This window comes from Trichomycterus rosablanca, chromosome 24 (assembly GCF_030014385.1).
Source record: "Trichomycterus rosablanca isolate fTriRos1 chromosome 24, fTriRos1.hap1, whole genome shotgun sequence".
In the NCBI taxonomy this organism is placed as follows: domain Eukaryota; kingdom Metazoa; phylum Chordata; class Actinopteri; order Siluriformes; family Trichomycteridae; genus Trichomycterus; species Trichomycterus rosablanca.
In genome coordinates this window covers 4,782,518-4,802,606 of record NC_086011.1, presented here as the reverse complement: position 1 = coordinate 4,802,606, position 20,089 = coordinate 4,782,518, and the positions used below count along the sequence as shown (strand labels likewise).

Below are 20,089 nucleotides of genomic sequence, written 5' to 3'. Positions count from 1 at the left end.
AAAGTTTGTTTAGGCGGCAGTATGTGAATTTAGAGGATTTATGGATCTGTGTGATAGAAACATTGTGTTGTAAGAACATAGTGTAACATAATAATCATATGGCTGTAAGTGGCAGGGCATTACACATTAGTGAAAGATTTTGGCATTAATTTGTAACAGAGACATTTTGGATCCTTTGATCGACATGCTTGATCGACATGCTTGGGGTACACCACGTAATACCACCATCTACACCATCTAAACACAAACAATAAATAATATTATGCATAAAAATGTTCCATTGTTTGCTTTGCCGTGTGCATCATGCTGCTTAAAATTCATTTTGGTTTTTTGTGAAGTCATTAATATTCTCTTGCTAATACGATTTTCTTTCAGGGTCTTGATGTAGTGTAACGTTTTTCATAGCAAACAGCATTCGTCATAATATGAAATATACATGGTATAATGAGTGGCATGAAGTTAACAGCAAAGACAATTTAGTAATTGTGACACGCCTACCTTTACCCTCAAATAAATGACACACTGCAGCTTGAAACCTTATATGAGGTAGTGATTTGTTACTCATTAAAATTAAACAGACCTGGTGTTGTCAGTATGAGGGTGCTGAAAGCCGGACACTATAAATGGTTATAACACACCAGCTGATGTTTTCTACAGTTGTATTTTGTAGCCCGGTATATGTACTGTATATAACAGTGTTATGTGTTTTATTTAAAAAGGGGAAGGGGGAAAAATCGTTTTATTTTGAATTCAGAGAAGATTTGTCCGACACCACAAGTTCATCCTAAATTAAAGACCACAGTGACCACATGCATTCTGTTTCTGGTTTTACTTCATGACATTAAAAGGGTGACCCAGCAGTTGCCAAAAATGAATTAATCAATGGCATTTAAAGATGGTAAAAATTTGACCAGATGGGGGCAGCTGTTTTTCATTTGAAAGAGATTTATTAATAGTCAATGTGTAGCTTAAATAAGTTATATATTATTTACTCTATTTACACGTGTACCAAAGTACATGTACAAAATAAATTCACATTTATGATAGTCTACTCAAGTCTTTGTAAGTCAAGTGGTGGCAATTTAGTTTTTGCAAAGCTTTAATGATAACAAGGCTGTGCCTGTGCAGTATTTATGTACGTGTTGGGTATCTGTGGGTTTGGGTTAGAGGTGTGGGTGGTGGTTTCTTGTTTTCAGACACAGTACTTCCAGAAGCACTCTGTGTTGCCTGCTCTCTTGCGGTACTGCTTCCTGCCGCCCAGGAAACGACTGAGCTGGTTCAAAAATGGCTTTTCCAGCAGGACCTTTAAGGGAATAGAGGAAACCAGACAATGTCAGATCATTTATCAGAAATGACTACTACTATTATTTTTATTATTATCTATTTTTTTTAATCTCTATTTTATAAGGATAAAATACATTTTATTCACCTCTTTTACCAGTTGGCTGGGAACAAAGTCACCACTTCTGAGACCTGTTAAATAAAAGCATAGGGCAGAGCAGTGCTCATCAGCTTATATTATTCTAATACATGGATGAATGATGGCACAAATAAATATGCGTAATATATATTAACAAAATTATTAGATGGTTTAAAGCTCACAACCTTTAACAAACAAACAACAGTAAGAATTGTCCCTAATGAATGCAAATATATTAAGTATTTTAACCTTTACAGTGCATAATGTTATTATGTAATATTCAGGAGGAAGAAATACTACTAAATCCCATGCATTAGACATTCTTAGGATAGTCCACATGTTTTAAAAAAGCTTTTAAGGATCGTGATTCATGACACTTTTGTAAGTTGGACTGCAGCAGTTGCCAATATGATCATTTGCAGGCCACACACATGCATTAGCAGTCTAGTAATGGATAGTAATTACAGGTTTATGTTTTTGCCACAGATTAAAAAGTGTTGTTTTATACAATTAATGCTTTAGTTAATTAACATATGAATTAAACAGAACATAGTAATATAACAGTTGTAATGCTGGTAGCGAAAGCTCACCTTCTCTGTTGACGTCTCCTGTAAAGAGAGAGGGGTAAGCAAGTCCTTCCATTCCCTCAGACAGATGAGCCTGTTCAGAATAGGTCCGTTCCCCTGGACTCATCAACTGCTCCTCCTCAGATACTAACACACAACCCAAAATTTAAAATGTTGTTATAACTCTAAAATGTTTTAGTTAAACTGAATAAGGAAAAACAACAAATCATTATGGAGATGGAGAAAATGTACATAGAAAATGTAAATGTATAGACATTATGCAAATATTGTGACTCCTTCATAAAAAGGTACAGTGTTTAATTTGTATGTATTATGTATTGTTAAAACCCCACAAATTAGTGGCTAAACATAAATTTTTTCTGGAATCCGAGTGTGTTACAACTGCAGAATATGTAATTTGGTAATAAGGTAATAATAATAGGTAATAGTGCAAACATTCATTTAATCTCAATATCCTTTGTTCACATTGTGCATGTGTGATGTGTCTGTGACAGGGTGTGCTGGGTGTGCAAGCATTTATGTTGTGCGTGTGTGTATATGTGTGTACATGTATTTGTGTTTAGGTATATGCCGTGTGTATGCATGTTGCAGCACTTACCTGGCCCAGGGTAGGACATGCCAGCTGAATGTGTTAGTGGGTGAGCCAGAAGAGGCTCCAGAGCTGTAAGGAGCAGAGCACAAGACAGAAGCATTTTACCAAACATCACTTCTTCTACAGATACCCCTAGCTTTCCTATCTTTAAATGAATACTTATGATCTGCTTCTCTCTGGCCTTATATACTCCCTGAGCTCTCAAATCACCTGTAACATCACAAGTGTCAAACGTAGACCCTTTGCATACTGTAAATCTAGGTCTACGTGAGCAAGTCAGTTGAGCAAACAAAGTAATAAAAGCCCCTCGCATCAGGAATGGGACGCAGTATGTCATGCCATTCAGCCTGACCATAAATCCCCAGAGCTCAGGTGTGAATGTAGAGTACACTTAGGGATTTGTAGGCCAGCAGCTTGCCCACTTAATTAATTTCCTAGGATGTATCTACGATTTATTTGTTGGTGATGGTTGCAGCGGTCAATCAGTAGAGTCATTCCACGAGGCCTGACAGCTCAGAAGGTCAGCACCAGTGACGTACTGGAAGTGTAATATACGCAATAAAAATCTATGTCAGCACACTCTCTGCTGAGTTTGGTCAATGAAATGTGAAACATAAGATTTCCCCAAGGTAAAATTAAGACATGGATTTTAAAGAGTTATAAAAATACTTAACATTTCTTAACAAGTACTTTTAATACTAAGCAATGTATATGTATTTCTTGAGTGCTGATAAATTTACCACTAATATTAAGAAACTTAAAAGACCAAAAATCCACAATAACAATCATCAAATACAATTAAAACGAAGCAAATACCAACACTTTTAGGTAAAGAGGGCAGACTGTAGTGCTATTATTGTCAACTTGTCTCCCTCGAATATGATATTTGGCAGAATGATATAAGGTTTCAGCACCTTAACCACGGAGCTACTGTAGATTGTAGTGATAGCCACAAACCACATAATCCTAAAATTTCCAAAATTTGGAGTAAAATAAAACAACACAATGTTTAGTGATCAGTGTTTGAGGAATCTTTCATTCCTAACCAGATATCTTGCTTATTGTGGGATACAGATGTTATGCAAAACATATATTGGATAGTACAGCTTATGGTTTTCTAACTGTTCCAGTAATGGATAGCAAAATTGTAAGCATCGTTTTTGTAATATGTATCTATGTGTCTATCTATTATTCCTTTTTTGGGCTTTTAATATGTTTTCTGAGAAAAATATACTGAATTTCACAAGTCTGTGAACTGACATTTTTAAATTTGTGTTCAGAGTCAAATATTTAAGTGAGTCACAGCCTTTGCTTGTATACGACAACTACTTTAATGTACACTGACATGAGCAATAAACCAAAATGTATGTCTGGCTGTAGCAGTAATCAGGCAGCTGAAGCTATAAATAGTAGCTCTGCAGCACTAGCTCATTTCCCTCATTTGAAAGAAATGGTTCTCTTGCGCATGACCTTTTTAAATCAGAAGACACCCATATACAGCTACTACTGTACTGTACCACCTAGGACGTCAGCATTAGGAGTGCTGTAAGGTGGGAATTATTTTAAAAGAGACCTGTAGACAGGGCCCAGCAAGCAAACAAAAAATTGCACTAGATATAGATTATTGTTTGTCCTGGTGCCCCAATACTGAGGTGCATTGGTTAAGATTTAGAGGTCATTTAATTACCTTAAAAATTAAAGTTAAAAATTCAAACTTTGAACACACTAAATTTGGGAAATGTATGAGCCAATAAGGCTTTAAGAAATGCAGGACTGACTGGGATGTGTGTGACTGAACGGAGGGATGGTCCAGACCTTTTTCAGGTGTACAATGCACTAGTTTTTTCCTTTGAGTTAAAACAAAAAACTATTAAAATAATAGCAATTTTAATAGGTTAAATTATAATAACTTTTTATCTGACTGAACAAAAATGTGTGTTATGCCCTCGAGTAAGTTAATGCTTAATTTAGGCTAACAGGAAACTTTAAGACAAACGTAAGTGTAAGTTTGGAGCTACATATAATTTGCTTCTCATTAAAAACCCATAATTAAAGCAATTAATCCTGATGTATTTTATTACCAGTCTTTTAAATAAAAAAGAAAAGAAAAACAATGCAAGCTGTATCTAATGCACTTTGTTTTAAAAAGAGAGAGAGGACAATGTGTACATATTAATACACAGAATTTAGTGACTGAAGAGCTAAGCTGGCAGGCATATGATAACTGAGGGTGACCTGACTCTCCCCTGTAAACAACCTGCACAAGTGATTTCTGCTTCTCTAGACATTTTCTTACTCTAGTACAATTAGAACACAAATATGCTTAAAGCTCGTAAATTAGACAATATTGGTCAATATTATTTTTTTTATCTATTTTTTAAACATTGGTAAGTACTCCGGGGAAAACACTCGAAAAGACGAGAAGTTTATTCCATCACCTGGATTCTAATCCTGAGAACATTGATGCCTGCTTTCCTTGACGCCTGAGGTACGTCGAGACGAGCCAGACTTGTGCTTCAGTGAGTACGAGGTACAGAATGGGGTTTGATTGGTATTTGATTTATTCAGATATTCATGTATTGCTTAATTCAATAAGTATTTCTACTATTTTAACTATTACAACTATTTCTAGACTTGCAAATGCTATATGACGACTTATTTACACTTTTTAAGTTTATGTATGTATGTATGAATGTATGTATTTTGTGTCCCTGTAAGATAATTGCTACTATTTCGAGGTTTTTGATAGTACCTGTCCTAAAAAAAATAAAAAAAAATACTTAAATACTTAAATAGCGTTTTACCAGAATGTGTGATTTGCAAACTGACCAGCAGGTGGCGTATAGAAACACTCTTTATATTTATAACTAAGCGCTGCATTTGGTAAGCACTTAAGAAACAAAAGCGCTGTTCCACTACTCCAGCTTTACACTCAAGGCTTTTATATGGATTTGAAAATGCTGCAGAGATCATTAGAGACCATTTCTCCTGGTGTTTGTTGAGAATAAGCTTGTAATAGTACTGGTACAGTATTTCTGTCTGTGCAGAGCTGTTATGAATCAGTGCTCGGTGGGCATCTGCATGGCAACAGTGAAAATCACGACTTGACAACGAGATTTGGGGACGATCGACTGACAGACTGAAAAGGTAATAAAACACTTGTATTTATGTTTTGCTACCAGTGCAAACATTTAGGTGAATTTAAGCCTGTGTTACTTTTTCTGTGCACATATAAAAGTTCACAGTTAAAGTGTAACATCAGCAGATGTTCTTTTTATGATCAAATATTTAAAACATACATCTCTGTTAAAAAAAAAACACTAAAAACGATTGTGAGTTTCTTTGTTATTTTATTGTGGGTTTTGATCAGGGCATTGGAGTTTCTCTACATCAAACTAGTCAAACTATATCTTCAAATAATGTCTTTGTCAAGACTGTATAACGGGAAAGGGCTTTCCCTAAAACTCATATGAATGGTTTTAAACACCTATTAGTAAGGGCTGTGGCTGCAAACTACTGGTAACTTAAACTGGTAATTTAGAAAGGTGTCCTAAACTTTATGTATATATATATTTTTTATTATTAAAATGACCTTTTAGTTGTCTAATAGACAATCAATACCCTGCCCACACTTTTCTTTAAAATGTGCTCATTCAGAAAGTCTTGTCTTACCAGGATTATCTCCCATAATGCAGCATGAAGTTGTGACTGGATTGTAAACATTGCCATGGCACAGATTCAGATTGACAAGTCACATCTTCCACATGTCTATGATGGTAAGCATCTAAATTCCATCCATATGTTTTCAATATTCATATTTTCAATATAAGCTTGTATAGGTTTCCCTCACCAGCTTTGTGTGCATGTTACTATATTACTGTTCAATGCCTGGCAGCACGGTGGTGCAGTGGGTAACTGTCACCTCACAGCAAGAACGGCTTGTGTGTGACTGCTTGGCCATGGACAGATTATCAGGATTACCTAAATCACACACTGTTCACTTCATAGTGCACTTGTTTTGCAGTATTGTTTAAAAGTATAGAGTAGAATATGACAACCCCATGCTTTGCAATGGTTTAGTGTTCAAACCACGTAGCCAGTGCACCTCAGAGTTAATAGGAATTAGGGAATACAGTGGGGTTTCAGGCATGGGGGTGTGTGGGTACACCACAGTGCCTAATCTATGTGTGAGAGAGTCTGTGTGTGGGTGCACAATTCCCTTAATTCTCAGCCCAGCTAGGCTCAGTATTTATATAATTCCTCTACTGCACTGGCCAGATATAGTCAGCACTAAAGAATGAATGTAGTGAACAGTAGAAACTGCACACATGTTAATATTAACACTGGCATTGGTCATTTTGTCATTGTTTGCTGACACCATTGCTTCTTTTCTCTCTCCATTTACTGGTGTCTTAGATTATCACTTTATCTGAATACACTCAGATGGTCAAACCGTGCACAGTAAAATCAAACTGAAATCAAATTAAACCATTTATAGATGTTTTATCCCAAAACCCAAGCATACGTAAATAATAAACATAATAATTTTAAGATTTATTGTGGTGTATGTGTTTGTGGTGTATGTGTTTGTGGTGTATGTGTTTGTCGAGGTTGGGAAATGTAGACCTCTTTCAGTAGCTCAGGCTTTTTTTTTCCTTTTTTCCTTTTATTTTAAATTTAAATTTCTTTAGATAGAATGCCAGTTGTACCTCGTAATGACATGACTAATCCCTTTTCCATTCCTCGGCGGTGTAATTATGGTCGTGCCAGCTAAGTCTGAAACGAGGCCTGTCTTCTGCGTGTCCATGTCAGCATTTCCATCTGAGCTCATAGGGCACAAACTTGGCGAATGGAGGGCAGTGTGTTTTCCTTTTTTTGTCTTCCTCCATTGGCTTGTGATACTCGTGTAGAACACGGCTTCACTCTTCTGTACCCATACTTCTGTTTTAATCCTAGTATGTGGGCACTTTAGATTTTACAGTTTGGTTTAGTAAGAAAGACTGTATAGAAAATTTATGTAAAACCTTTTAAGAAGGTGTTGGACCACCGTGGGCCACCAGAACAGCTTTAAGGTGCCTAACCTTAGACTTTACAGATCTCTGGAAATGTACTGGAGGGATGGAACACCATTATTTCAAAAGCAATTTCCATAGTCAGTTATTTAAGGTTGATGCTGAGAGTGCTGTCTAAAAGGTTACCCATGTGTATTTCATTTGTACTCCTAATTCAGCCACTGCTCATGGTGGGTGGGAACACTTCTTTCAGGGTAGTAATATATAAAACATTAATCAGGGGTTCAGACTTATTCTGTATTAAAGGGACAAGTGGACCCAAACCCTGCTGTCAAAAATGCCCTTACCTTAGGGTCATGTTTTCAGACCTGTATGCAACACATCACTCATTCATTAAGAATATAGTAAAGGATGACTTTTCGACCATAAACCTGCCATAATATTCTTTTCTATTGTAGTTTTAATGGACTGTTCTCGTTGACAGCTTTATTATGTGCTGCACTGACATTCTTAGTCAGGTATAGAACTGTTGCAAATCTTTTTCACCTAGTTTTGGTTTTTAAGTGCACCAAAGCTTATCTGCTCCGTATGTTAGTTTAATCTGGCATTTATCAGAAGGCATTCCTAACCCTTCACAATTGTTTACTACTCCCCATTAAATTGTACCCTATTAGGTAAGGAATTTGAGTGGGTCAAATCCACTCACTCACACATACATACACACACACACACATACACACACACACACACACACACACATATATATATATATATACATATATATACATATATATATATATATATATATATATATATATATATATATATATATATATATATATATATATATATATATATATATATATACATACAAGCAAAGCGGGCATGCAAAGGAGATTATGGTGGTGAGTCCTCTGTGTATGCACAGCTTTATCCCGTTGGCAGCTACTCACCAGTTTGCTATTTTTGCTTCCAGGATTATCTTCATTATGCACTTGATGATTTTTTATTTTTCATATTTTATGTTTACATGAAAAGAAGCAAACAACCTATACTGAAAATTAATAGCAATTTCATAAATTCAATTTCATAAACTTAAAAAAATGGTAGCATGTGAAAAAGTTTGAACACCCTTCTAAGTCTGGGTCCGGGGGTCCAGGGTTCAAATCTCAGCGGTTCTATTGGCCAGTCAGGAATCTGCATGGACATGATTGGCCAATGTTTGAGAAAGGGGGATGGCCCAAAAAAAGCCTAGCCTTTAGGATGTGCACTTCTAAGTGCACTCTCAGTACTGGTCCCAAGCCCGAATAGAAATAGGAGAGTTGCAACCGGAAGGGTATCCAGGGTAAAACTGTGCCAAGTCTGGTATGCAGAAAAAGCATAGTAACTATGCGTTACTATGAATAATATTTGCTGAGTTTTACTTTTTTCACTTTTACTTATCTTAATGGTGACTTCACCTCATGTGCTGTACATTTCCAACCCTCAGTGAAAATGTATGACTTTCGGGTGTTTTGTCAAGTCACTTTACTTCTTTGTTCCTTTATATAAATGCCTGTGTGCAGCCCACAAGACTGTGGCCTACTTGATAAGGTTAAAAACTACTTCTGTACAAAGTCAAAAAATACCTCGGAAACACACACCCACAAACACAAAAACTTACTGCTTACCCACCCACACATACACATATGTTTTGTACACTACATGCCTGCCCCCATGCTTCCCCCTTCTCCTCCTTCTCCTCCTCCTCCTCCTCCTCCTCCTTCTTCCACTATTGTCCGGTGCTACTGACCTAGTTGGCAATGAGACAGTTTTCCTGTTATAAGTTTTATATGAGAAGAGACAGCGACCACACTTATATATAACCAACAACCACCCCCACACAATCCAGATGCTCCATACTGCCAATTTAGCTTTACTAATTAATAACTATTTAACTGAGTCTGTTTCATGTTATGTTTTTGATTGCTTTTTGCAGTGTGCCAGTGTTTCTCAGTGCTAGAGGATGGTGCATTGGCACATAGTCTTCAGGAACAGGAGAGTGAGTAAAAACCTGTTATACCCATCTCTTCATTTAGCTTAGTATAGCCTAAAACAATTGATTGTTTTAAATGCTTTAATACCACAAAAGCAAATGTAATGAAAATAGCTTTAAATGAACAAAAACAAGTGTAATGTAAGTTGCAGATGAACTCATTTGATACAAATAAACTATAGTACCTGCATTTAACAAACTTACAGTAAAATTCAGTAAAACTTATAAAAGCATTTTAATCTACATTATAAAAAACAGACTATGTGGTCACTGACAGAACAGGCCATGACAAACCTAGTTACTGTCACACTGTAACAGGCCTACTTGACAACTGATAATCTGCTCGGTGTGTCAGGGCCTCAAGACAAAGTAACATTAATTGTCAAAAAAGGCTGAGGATGAAGGCCACATTGTGGCATCTTTTTTTGTCCGTTCCAGTCGAGCAGTTTTACAGCTCCAATGTGCAGAGGAGCCAGGCAGTACAGAGCGATGTGCGTCTGGCCCGGAGACTTCAGGACGAGGAGGAGGAGAGGGATCATCTCAAACATCGACTTCAACAGCTGTAAGATGTAGTATGTGGTATACGAGTGTGAACAGGCCACTTTAATTATAAATACCAACTAGACCCCAACCGATTTGTTATTTAAACGCACTGCAGGCACTGCAGTGAACATTAAAAGTTTTTCCAATTCTGTTTAATGGAGTTGAGGCCAGGGCTCTGTTTCTCCACACCATGCCATGAAACTGTGTTTGTATGGACCTTTCTTTGTGCACACGGTAACAGTAATGACTTTTTCCAAACTGTTTTCACAAAGCTTTTAATTATAAAATTGACTTCATACATCTGTTTGTAATGAGTGTGAATAATTAGAAAGGGGTAGTCACATACTTTTGACCATATAGTGTATGTGAAAACCCCACTAATTAGTGGTTTTGGCTATTTTAGCTACACCTATTGCTCACAGGAACATAAAATGAACCGTACAGCCATGCAAATGCCGGGGACAAACACTGGCAATAAAATGGATTCTGTGTAACACAAAAGAAGGCCACCCTTCCATCAAGTTTGTAATTAAATTTTGGTTGCTTAAGCTTAAGTTCATGGACTATTATTATTGGCAAGGTTTTTATAATATATTTGTTATTTATTGTGATTGCACTTGGTTAGGTAAACAGCGAAATGAAGAAGCATAGTTTTTAAGCAGTGTGTTTGGTCATTATCTTGCAAAAATAACATCTATACACTGCTAAACACCTAAGAAAAGATTTGATTTTCTGTGTGTCTCTTTAGGAGTGTGGTTTGGGTTTCTTCTAAATTCTGCATGAACAGACAACAACTTAATACTCTTTCATTGATTTTTAGAGAAAAACAGGACTGTGAGTATGCCAAAATGATTCAAGAAGAACTGCACAGATGTGATGAGGAATCTCAACAGAGGGAGGAAGAAGACAAGGTACTATTTCAAATGTTGTTCTTGCACCAAGATTGTAACATGTGAAAGATTATATCTCCCCTTAACATATTTAAATATAAAATGAAAATGTCTACGACAACAACCTTCATTTAGGGATTTAAATAGAAAAAAAAGAACATTGCACTTTATGGGGCAATATGCTATATTTCTATCAAGTTTTTAATAATGTTATTGTATAGTACAAGCGCCATGACAGTGCTAGAATAAAAACAAATTGGTTAACTTATAGTTTTACAAATTTTAATAATGTTAAGTTTGACTTTTTTATCTGTTACTGAAAATAAGACATACAGTATAAGTGGAAGAATACAGTTAAAGGAGAGAACCATGTACTTTTGAAAGGTGTTACAGAGTCCATTGTATATACTAATGCTAGTTTAAAACACACTCAATGCAAGCATGCAAGCTCAAATGTCAACACAAGGCCAGGGCAGTGTGAGCATGAGATCCTGTTTTACATACCTAACATGCATTGCTTTACTGCTGGTTATAGACTGACCCATAAGTCAGCTTGTATGTAAAACTAAAGAGCTGCAGTTTTCTTCAAGGAATTTTCAGAAGAATTTGCTTTTCCTGCTTGTGTTTGCAGCCAAATGCGTTTCCAGCCCAAAACTCTGGCTGTGTGGCCTTAGGCAATGCTCAATGCCTAGCAATCTGCCAGATTTTAAGCTGATTACTGGTATTTACCAAGCGCTTAGAGTGGGTGCTTGTTCCAGATACCCCAATAAAGAAACTGTGGGTTTAAAAAAGGAATGCGAATGGGGCCTCCTGTTTTCACAAGTGGGATGTCTCACCCAATAACCCTACTTCACCACAGCCACAAGTGCTTCTTTATTTCCCCACTCTCTCAGCCAGCTCTCTTGTAAGACATGAACTTGAAAAATGCCAGCTTTGTTGTTAATGTGCTTAAGCTGGCACCATCAGCTTTAAAAGCATCTCCGTAGCAACAGCAGAGGAATTGGGCTCTTCAGGGTTGAGATCAACGGGTCTTCCGGAGGATGTTTGAATGCAAACAATGTAGACACATTACATTGTTGTTTTGTCTCTGATTGGAACAGAGAGAGCAACACAGGCATCTGTGTGGACTGTATACATAAAAGACATTGCTAAGACACACTGAAGTGTTATGTTGGTCAGAAACCTGAACCGTACAACAAAACAACATGTTTTTACTTTTTTCAGTTAAATTAAATCTCATGTTCATATTGAGTTAATAATCTAAAAGTCACCAAATAAAACATGTTTCTTGTAAAGTGTATGTTAAATGTTCATGGTAAAAATACATTATTCTTAATGCTAAGCTACAGTAGTTAATGTCAGTGTCCTTTCTACAGTGCTCTAAAAAAGGAAAATATATGCCTCTGCTTTACAGGGAGTCTGTCTCACTGAATTCTCCCAGAATAAAGCTTATATCAGCCAGCAGCTCACAGGGACCTGAATTGCTATGTCAGCTATTTAACAAGATGTCACCATGTAAGTCACAGAGTCTCTGTGGCTGTTGACAAGAACAGGCCCTGTCCTGTGTGGGTGCAGAAGAAAAAAATGTCAAGCCGGCGCTAGCCTGTCTTAAAAATAAAGGTCTTTCAGTTCTTTTATTTAGCACAAGGATGTAGCGGCAGATGGGAGATGTGCCAATTCACTGTGGTTCACTGCACAAGCACCTGGCTCACCCCATCTTAATGTTTGTTGGTGTGTTTGTGGATAAAATGCCTTTTTGTAGGCCCTTCAGACCTCCCTTCTCCACTATTGATGGAACCTTTTTACCACACCAGTGTGAAATATTGCATCCTGGTGCTGATGAAGAATAAAAAAGCTTTTGGAAGGCTGTAATACAGATCTATACACATCGTAGCACACAACATACTACTACTGGAACTGTACTTACACTGATGCTTCACATAACTAACACTTTGTCCTTGTTTTTTTAATGAACAATACAGAGTAAAAAGTTCAAACATTTAAACATCACATCCCTATGTACATTTCATTTGCTTCTTACAAGGCCCAGGATTAAATGTCTAGAGAAATCTGTGAAACATTTAAGTGGGTCAAAAGAAGTGTTACCAGGCCTGGTTTAAACTTAACAAATTCAAAACAGTGACTAAACTGGGCTGTGTTCTAATTCTAATAAAAAAGATGAAAATTTTTAGCTGAAGGTGGTCCTCTGTAGGTGCAGATTTATCCACATTTTCTGAATCTTTTAATGATATAACTGTAATGTAGATGGTGAAATATCTGAAATATGTGCAATCACTTAAACTATTAGAATGTTTTACAATGCATGTAATTTTGACAAGATGGCAAGTCTTGACTCTTCCTCGCTCATGAAGGCACTTTCCTGTTTTTTCATGACTGGGTTCTGTGTACATATTGAGGTTCATAAAGTTTTGTTCAGGACTTCTCTAGATGCCCTCTGTTGGAGTAATATGCAGTCAATGCATATGACTGTCTTCTGTCTACAAGGTTTTTCTACTTCAGTCCTAGAGGCCCCCTGCCATGCAGGGCTGCCAGGAGCTGGAGCCGCTGTGTTAGCAGCAGGAAAAACTTGAAACTCTGCAGAGAAGTAAGCCTCCAGGACTAGAGTTTTGAAATCCTGTTCCATTACATCCATAATCTTAGTTTACATGTTGTTACTATACATTAAAGTACAGAAAGGAATCTTATTATGTACTCCTGCTTTATGTGTACTTGGTTTGCTATACTTTCTATTAGACCTACTATATGATGTGTCTTGAAAAGTATAAATATTAATGTTTGACCTTTTTTTCTGGGTAATGCACTATGTTTTACATATCAACTGAAAATCTTTAAAATGTGCAGTGGGAGACTATGACATGTAGAACAGTTTAGTAATACAGAGCTCCATGACGTCAGAGTTCAGTCATTGAGGAGGTGTTGCTTAAACTGCATATCTACATGTATATTTTTTGTGTGTGTAGGTGTGTGTGTGTGTGTGCATATGTGTGAGCGTATGTGGGCATGAGTTTTGCACTGAGCTATACTTTCCTGTAACATGCATGTGTTTGCTGTGGTTGGTGTCTGTGTACTTTTAAGTGATGTGTGGAAACTAGTAAGCCTACTCTCTACAGTCTGCGCTGCACTGTTATACGGAAAGCTTGTGTATAACAGTGTTTTTTACAGCCATGCAGGGATGATCTATATAATAAACTGAGCTAGTAAAATATCACAAAGAAATGTATTAATCATTCACAAAAACTATTTAAAACTATTTATTTTAATTTCTATGGTATGTTAAATGACCTAGAAATGTTAAAATTAACCCCACTGACTGTAGATCAGTAGAGCTTGAATTGAGTGTGTACAACTAATTGATATTATTTACTTGTAAGCAGGAGGGAGAATACATGGTAGAGGAGATATTTTATTCGCACAGGACTCCAAATAAACACACAGTGTATCACATTATGTAAAAAAAAACTATACTGTACTAAAACGTGATATGTATCATTACTGTGTATTTTATTTTCGATAAGATGCTGTAGACTGGCTCTTTTGATTGTTGATCTGTGTTTTGTGTGATAGGTGCTGGCCAAACGGCTACAGGAGGAGGAAGAGATGAAAATTAGGCAGCATAGATCTGAGGCTGGTTACCATGGGAACAGTGACGAATCGCCACTCAATGAAGGTAAAAAATATAAAACTTCCTGTATAATTTAATTACCGGTGTTTAGTTCTTTGTCCAAATTCATTAATTTAGGCTGTTTAGTAAGTTCATTTGAAAAAAGGCAAACTTTACTGGGTCATAAAATTGTTTATATAGACTTAGATTATTAGCAGCGGTGGTGTAGACAACTCTTTAATAATTGATCAGCTGGTGATTTCACTATGGCAATATAAATGGGGCTAGTTTGTATGTACCTGATAGTTTATATGTACCCAAATTGTAGAAAATCCTAAGCAACTTCAGGTCAGAAGGTCGTCTGTACAATTGTACATGAACATAAGGTACATGGAACAGTGGTGTTTTTGCAAAAGAATGTGTGATGTATGTATATTTCTGACTTGATTTTATAATATTTTTAGAAAACCCAGAAACTAGGTTTAAAAAATGTCAATGTTTTAATCATTCATTCTCGTAATATTCCCACTCATTATTGCTAATAAATCGTTGTTTCCTCTGTTGGTCTTTGTAATTCTTTCTCTATCAGGGATGGAGATGTGGGAGCAGATGATGAGGGATGCTGAGCTGGCTCGTAGACTACAGGAAGAAGAGGATAGTCAGCCTCAGAGGAGGGTGGGTTATGTAAAGTGCCCACCACACAGGGCACTTGTTCTGTATGACTTTATAACATCAAAAAAGTGCAGAGTTTTTTTCCAATACCAAATTTGGCCAGTACATATTTAATACATTATTTAAAAAACTGAACAATGAGTTTGTCTTGCTTTGTTTTGTAGCAGGGCAATAATCCAAAATCTAAAACAAATTAATATGTAAATGGCTCTAAAAACAGGTTTACAATTTGCAGTAGCTTAGTCAAAGTGCTGACACTGTTGAGCTGTGGGGAGACCTGAAACAAGCAGCATCTGCTTTACAGACGTTTAATTAAGAAGAGCATGCTAACATTTCTACACAGTCATGTGAAAGGTTGTTTTCATCATATAAGATTGCATCTCTAATTTGAGGTGTCTTTGTTTAGTGCTGTTAATAGTTGGTAGTTGGCTGTGTTTGATAGTAGTACATGACTGTGTTTCAATCCACTTACAACTGTTCTTACTAGTGTATGAAAATGAGTGCATTTTCAATAGTACCATTACTTCTCAGATGCTAGGTAGTACACACTGTGTTATTTGAGACAATATAGCTCAGCATGTAGCAGCTTTGGTTTGGAAGTAAATTCATTTTCCTTTGACTTTGACAACTAAAATAGTGTAAAATTGTTTTGGATGATTTGATGATTTAGCATTGAGTTTATATTTTGTTGACCTTACATTTTTAGAGCTGTGGAACAGATGTGGACTTTTGTGCTGCACAAGTTGCCCAAGATGAGGTGAGGAACTACATACATAAATTCCTTTATGGGAGATTTGGTGAATTGCAAATGAAATAAAACCTGAGTGTTAATATTTTACACTGCATTCTCCTCGTTTTATTAGGAGCTTGCTCGCTACATGCAACGGCAAGAGAAAAAGAGCAACAGGAAATCACATGACCTAGTGTTACCAGAGAGGTCACATGATCCCAGAGACACAAAAAAAGCTCCTAGCAGAAATGTATGAACCCCACCCTTTCATGATTGACATTGGAATACATTTTATTTATCAGGTGATGTTAAATATACAGTTGAGGTCACAATGTTATATACACTTGTTAGAGACATGAACACTATGAAAGTTTCCAACACATTTTATGTCATAAAGAATTTAAGCTGTTTTCAACAGTATTAGTATATTGTTTTTTAAAAAAGTGTTCAATAATGTGTATTTTCTTGTATTACTTTTAAGCCTGAGCTTAAAGTAAAAAAACAAAATATACTGTTTTAGAAATGTATGTGCACTAAGAGGGAAGCAGACACAGTCAAGACTTTCATTTTCTGTTACTGAAAATAGCAACAGAGTAAAAGCAAGATACATAACCTCCACCATACAAAATCAAAAGTACACTGGCATAAAAATAGCCCATAGAAAACAACAGGGCAGGGGAGAACTTGATGGCATATTTCAGTGTACAATATACACAAACCAAAAACTTTGTAGGAAATACCTGACAAAAATCTTTCTTTTGCCTTGGTTATAGTTTTAAACAAAAATCTTTTGGTTAACAAATTTTAATTGGAAATCACCCCTGTCAGAAATCCCCTATATAAAATTCCCACAGTTGTTTTCTGCGTTTATTAAAATGTGCATATTACAGCTATGTGAAACTTTTAGTTAAAACTCTTATTTTAATAGACTTTCATTTTTCATCTTAATCAGTATCATATCTTAATCTGTAGAACCTATTCATTATGGTACAGTAAAAGCAGACAGAAAGACAGACTGGTAGATAGAATGGTAAACAGATTGAAATACAGACTGGCAGGCAGATAGGTGGGTTTGCCAGACAGACAGGCAGTAAAATTTTTACTATTTTTTTTACCAATTAGAATAGCAGTAACTGTAGCACTAACTGTATGTGTGAATGTTTGCAATGCAGTACATAACTGTGTAGGCTAACTTTGTGACCAGTAACTAAACTGTTTGTGTAAGATGTGCTTTATATTTTGTGGTTCTAAAGAGCTGTATGTTATGCTTTATTCAGGTTGAACCACTGCATGTTCTGAGAGAGAGACTGAACTCAGAGGGTATGCATTCACCAGTGGATGAGGAGCCATCTATGGAGCAGCACCCACTACACCTAACATGCAGTTCAACGTCAGTTATACTCATAAACACACACACAGATGTATGCATAATATCAACACAGAGTGTTTCTTAATCACAGTTTCCTTCACAGGCTGATGCAGCCCAGCCATAACATTGCAGAAGACCTGGACCCAACATTCACAGGCAGAAAAAAGGAAAGCCAGCTATCAACCAGCCCGTCTTCTGGTAATTACATGGCATAAAACACATTGAGTTTTTTTAATGAAGAAAAATGTAAATTCAGTGATATTTCCATGTCTGTGTTGTGTATATAGAAATATTTTTGGGTCCTCGCACTCCTCACAGTGTTTTCTACGACTACCTACCAGAACCTGCATTTGTCCGACCAACCAGACGTCATGAGAAGAAATCAGGGTTCCATAGATCCAAAGAGAAACGGGAAAACTGTAAGCAGCAGTAGTGTTATACAGCACCATGAAACTGTACAACAGAGACCCAATAGTATTATTTTAGTATTTCACTGTAAAGTTTAATTCTGAGTTTGTGCTATATTTGGATAAAGATTATTTACATAAAATGTACCCCAGATGCCTTTTAGATGTTTAAATCTGATCGCTTAAAGTGTTTCAGGTGAACGTCTTAATACACAAAAACTCTTTTAGTTATAAGTAAGTGTGAATACAGAAATAAAAAAACTGAAGAGAGAAAAAGAAAGATGACTTTTGGAAAACATTTTTGCACTGCATTTATGCCCTATTTGTTGTCATTTGCACAATTAAATTTAGTAAATCACCTGCAACAAACACTGTAACCACACCTGCAGTCTATAGCATTAAGCTGAACTGTGTTAATCCTCTTAATTAGTACTCTTTATTAGGGTTTTAATAAATCAGGGCCGTCCTGTGGAGATGATGACTGGGGGGTCAGACAAAGCACAATATTTACTCTAAGACTTCTGGATTATGCTGTTTGTAATACAGTTTATTTAAAATAATTAATAAAGCAGTATATTGGACTGGAAATAGTTGCTGTTGTTTCATGCACAAACTCAATCATAGACTAATTTGCTTGAGCAAAAAACTTGATGTTTCTGTGTATCAGTTATATAGTTCATGCTTAGGTCGAAAATGTGTTAATAGTTTTTGCATTGCACTTGTTACATCTTTTGAGGTGCATGCACAATGTTTTACATATTTACATATTTTATGTTTAAACTGTAAAAGCTTAAATCTGTAAACTTTCAATGCATTAATATTATTAGATGTAATGCACATGTTTGATTTCAGCTTTCAGTAAATCTCTAAGCTCAGATGTTTAGTTCATTTCAAATAAAAGAGTGTTCACAACAGAAGTCTGTGTAGATCATAAATTAACTGGTGAGAACATTGTAAACTACTTGCAGATATAGTAGCACACTACATTTTCTGTTACATACGCTTTAGAGGGTGGCACGGTGGCTAAGTGAGTAGCACTGTCGCCTCACAGCAAGAAGGTCCCGGGTTCGATCCCCAGGTGGGGCGGTCCAGGTCCTTTCTGTGTGGAGTTTGCATGTTCACCCGGAGGTTTCCTCCGGGTGCTCCAGTTTCCTCCCACAGTCCAAAGACATGCAAGTGAGGTAAATTGGAGACACTAAATTGTCCATGACTGTGTTAGATATAACCTTGTGAACTAATGAATCTTGTGTATTAAGTAACTACTGTTCCTGTCATGAATGTAACCAAAGAGTGCCAAACATGATGTTAAAATCCTAATAAACAAACAAACAAACATACGCTTTAGAACATTTTACAACAAACTGTATATGTAAAAGACATTTTAAATTGGTGTACTTTTACATCCAGCCATCACCTCCTTGCTATAGTTTTTTGTTGAATCTAAAATGACATTCATTTAGCATGTTGAGCTCTATTCATGATTTACATTTATGCTTTTATATGTATTTTGCTACTTGTCCCACCTCTGGGGTTTCAGTCTGGGCGATTTAGCCCTGTACATTCCTAATTATATGCAGGGGAATTCATGTCGTGTAACATTGTTTAGGCAATGAGCTGTGTAAGATACACTCCACTCACCCACATACACTCAGCAATTTATGTGAATGTCAACACACCACACAACGTTATGTGCACAAGTAAAAGACAGACTTTCCAAAGGGTTTTAAAATATCATATAAAACTGTTACAATAGGTAAGATTTGGCACACCTCATATGGAAGAAAATAAAGAAATAAAAATGTTTTCCTGTGCCTAGTTTCATTTGAAAATATGTTGCTAGTGGTTTGGAAAATTTTGACCCACTGGACCCAGTGTGGCCTTACCTGGGTCTGGTGAGAAAAGAAAAATTCTACGTATAGCTTTAGACATTCATACCACACAAAATATTTGGCTATAATTTTATTTTGCATTATTGCAAATTTATGTTTTTATAATGTAATGCATGCAATATTTATACAACTTTTTAAAATAAATTAAACTGTTATACACTGCTACTAAAGTCAACTGTAGATTTAAGACAACATAAAACATTACTTTAGTACATAGTACATAAATATGCACATAAATAATCCTCTACCCATTCTATACTACACTATACAATACGAACAACAAAGTTATTTATACAAATGTAATTATAAAAACAATAGTTT

At 36.2% G+C, this 20,089-nt stretch overlaps 2 protein-coding genes across 4 annotated transcripts; one reads left to right on the top strand and one right to left on the bottom strand.

Moving 5' to 3' along the window:
* Positions 1 to 1,052: 1,052 nt before the first annotated feature.
* On the bottom strand, positions 1,053 to 7,345 carry uts2b (urotensin 2, beta). Of its 3 annotated transcripts, none has more exons than XM_062986698.1 (5): positions 7,309 to 7,345; positions 2,606 to 2,668; positions 2,011 to 2,133; positions 1,430 to 1,473; positions 1,053 to 1,303 (listed from the first exon to the last, which is right to left on the bottom strand). In XM_062986698.1, exons 1-5 carry the CDS (start codon positions 7,337 to 7,339, stop codon positions 1,193 to 1,195), a joined length of 372 nt encoding a protein of 123 aa, XP_062842768.1. In that variant the 5' UTR covers positions 7,340 to 7,345; the 3' UTR covers positions 1,053 to 1,192. The 3 variants fall into 3 exon arrangements, with proteins under 3 accessions (XP_062842768.1, XP_062842769.1, XP_062842767.1); XM_062986699.1 differs by lacking the exon at positions 7,309 to 7,345 and adding an exon at positions 6,272 to 6,301; XM_062986697.1 differs by lacking the exon at positions 7,309 to 7,345 and having other exon boundaries at positions 2,606 to 2,711.
* ccdc50b (coiled-coil domain containing 50b) lies at positions 5,500 to 18,572 on the top strand. The gene is made up of 12 exons (XM_062986695.1): positions 5,500 to 5,746; positions 6,275 to 6,375; positions 9,590 to 9,652; positions 10,085 to 10,208; positions 11,010 to 11,100; positions 14,665 to 14,767; positions 15,291 to 15,376; positions 16,080 to 16,130; positions 16,237 to 16,353; positions 17,381 to 17,493; positions 17,576 to 17,670; positions 17,760 to 18,572. Exons 2-12 carry the CDS (start codon positions 6,327 to 6,329, stop codon positions 17,903 to 17,905), a joined length of 1,038 nt encoding a protein of 345 aa, XP_062842765.1. The 5' UTR covers positions 5,500 to 5,746; positions 6,275 to 6,326; the 3' UTR covers positions 17,906 to 18,572.
* Positions 18,573 to 20,089: the final 1,517 nt, after the last annotated feature.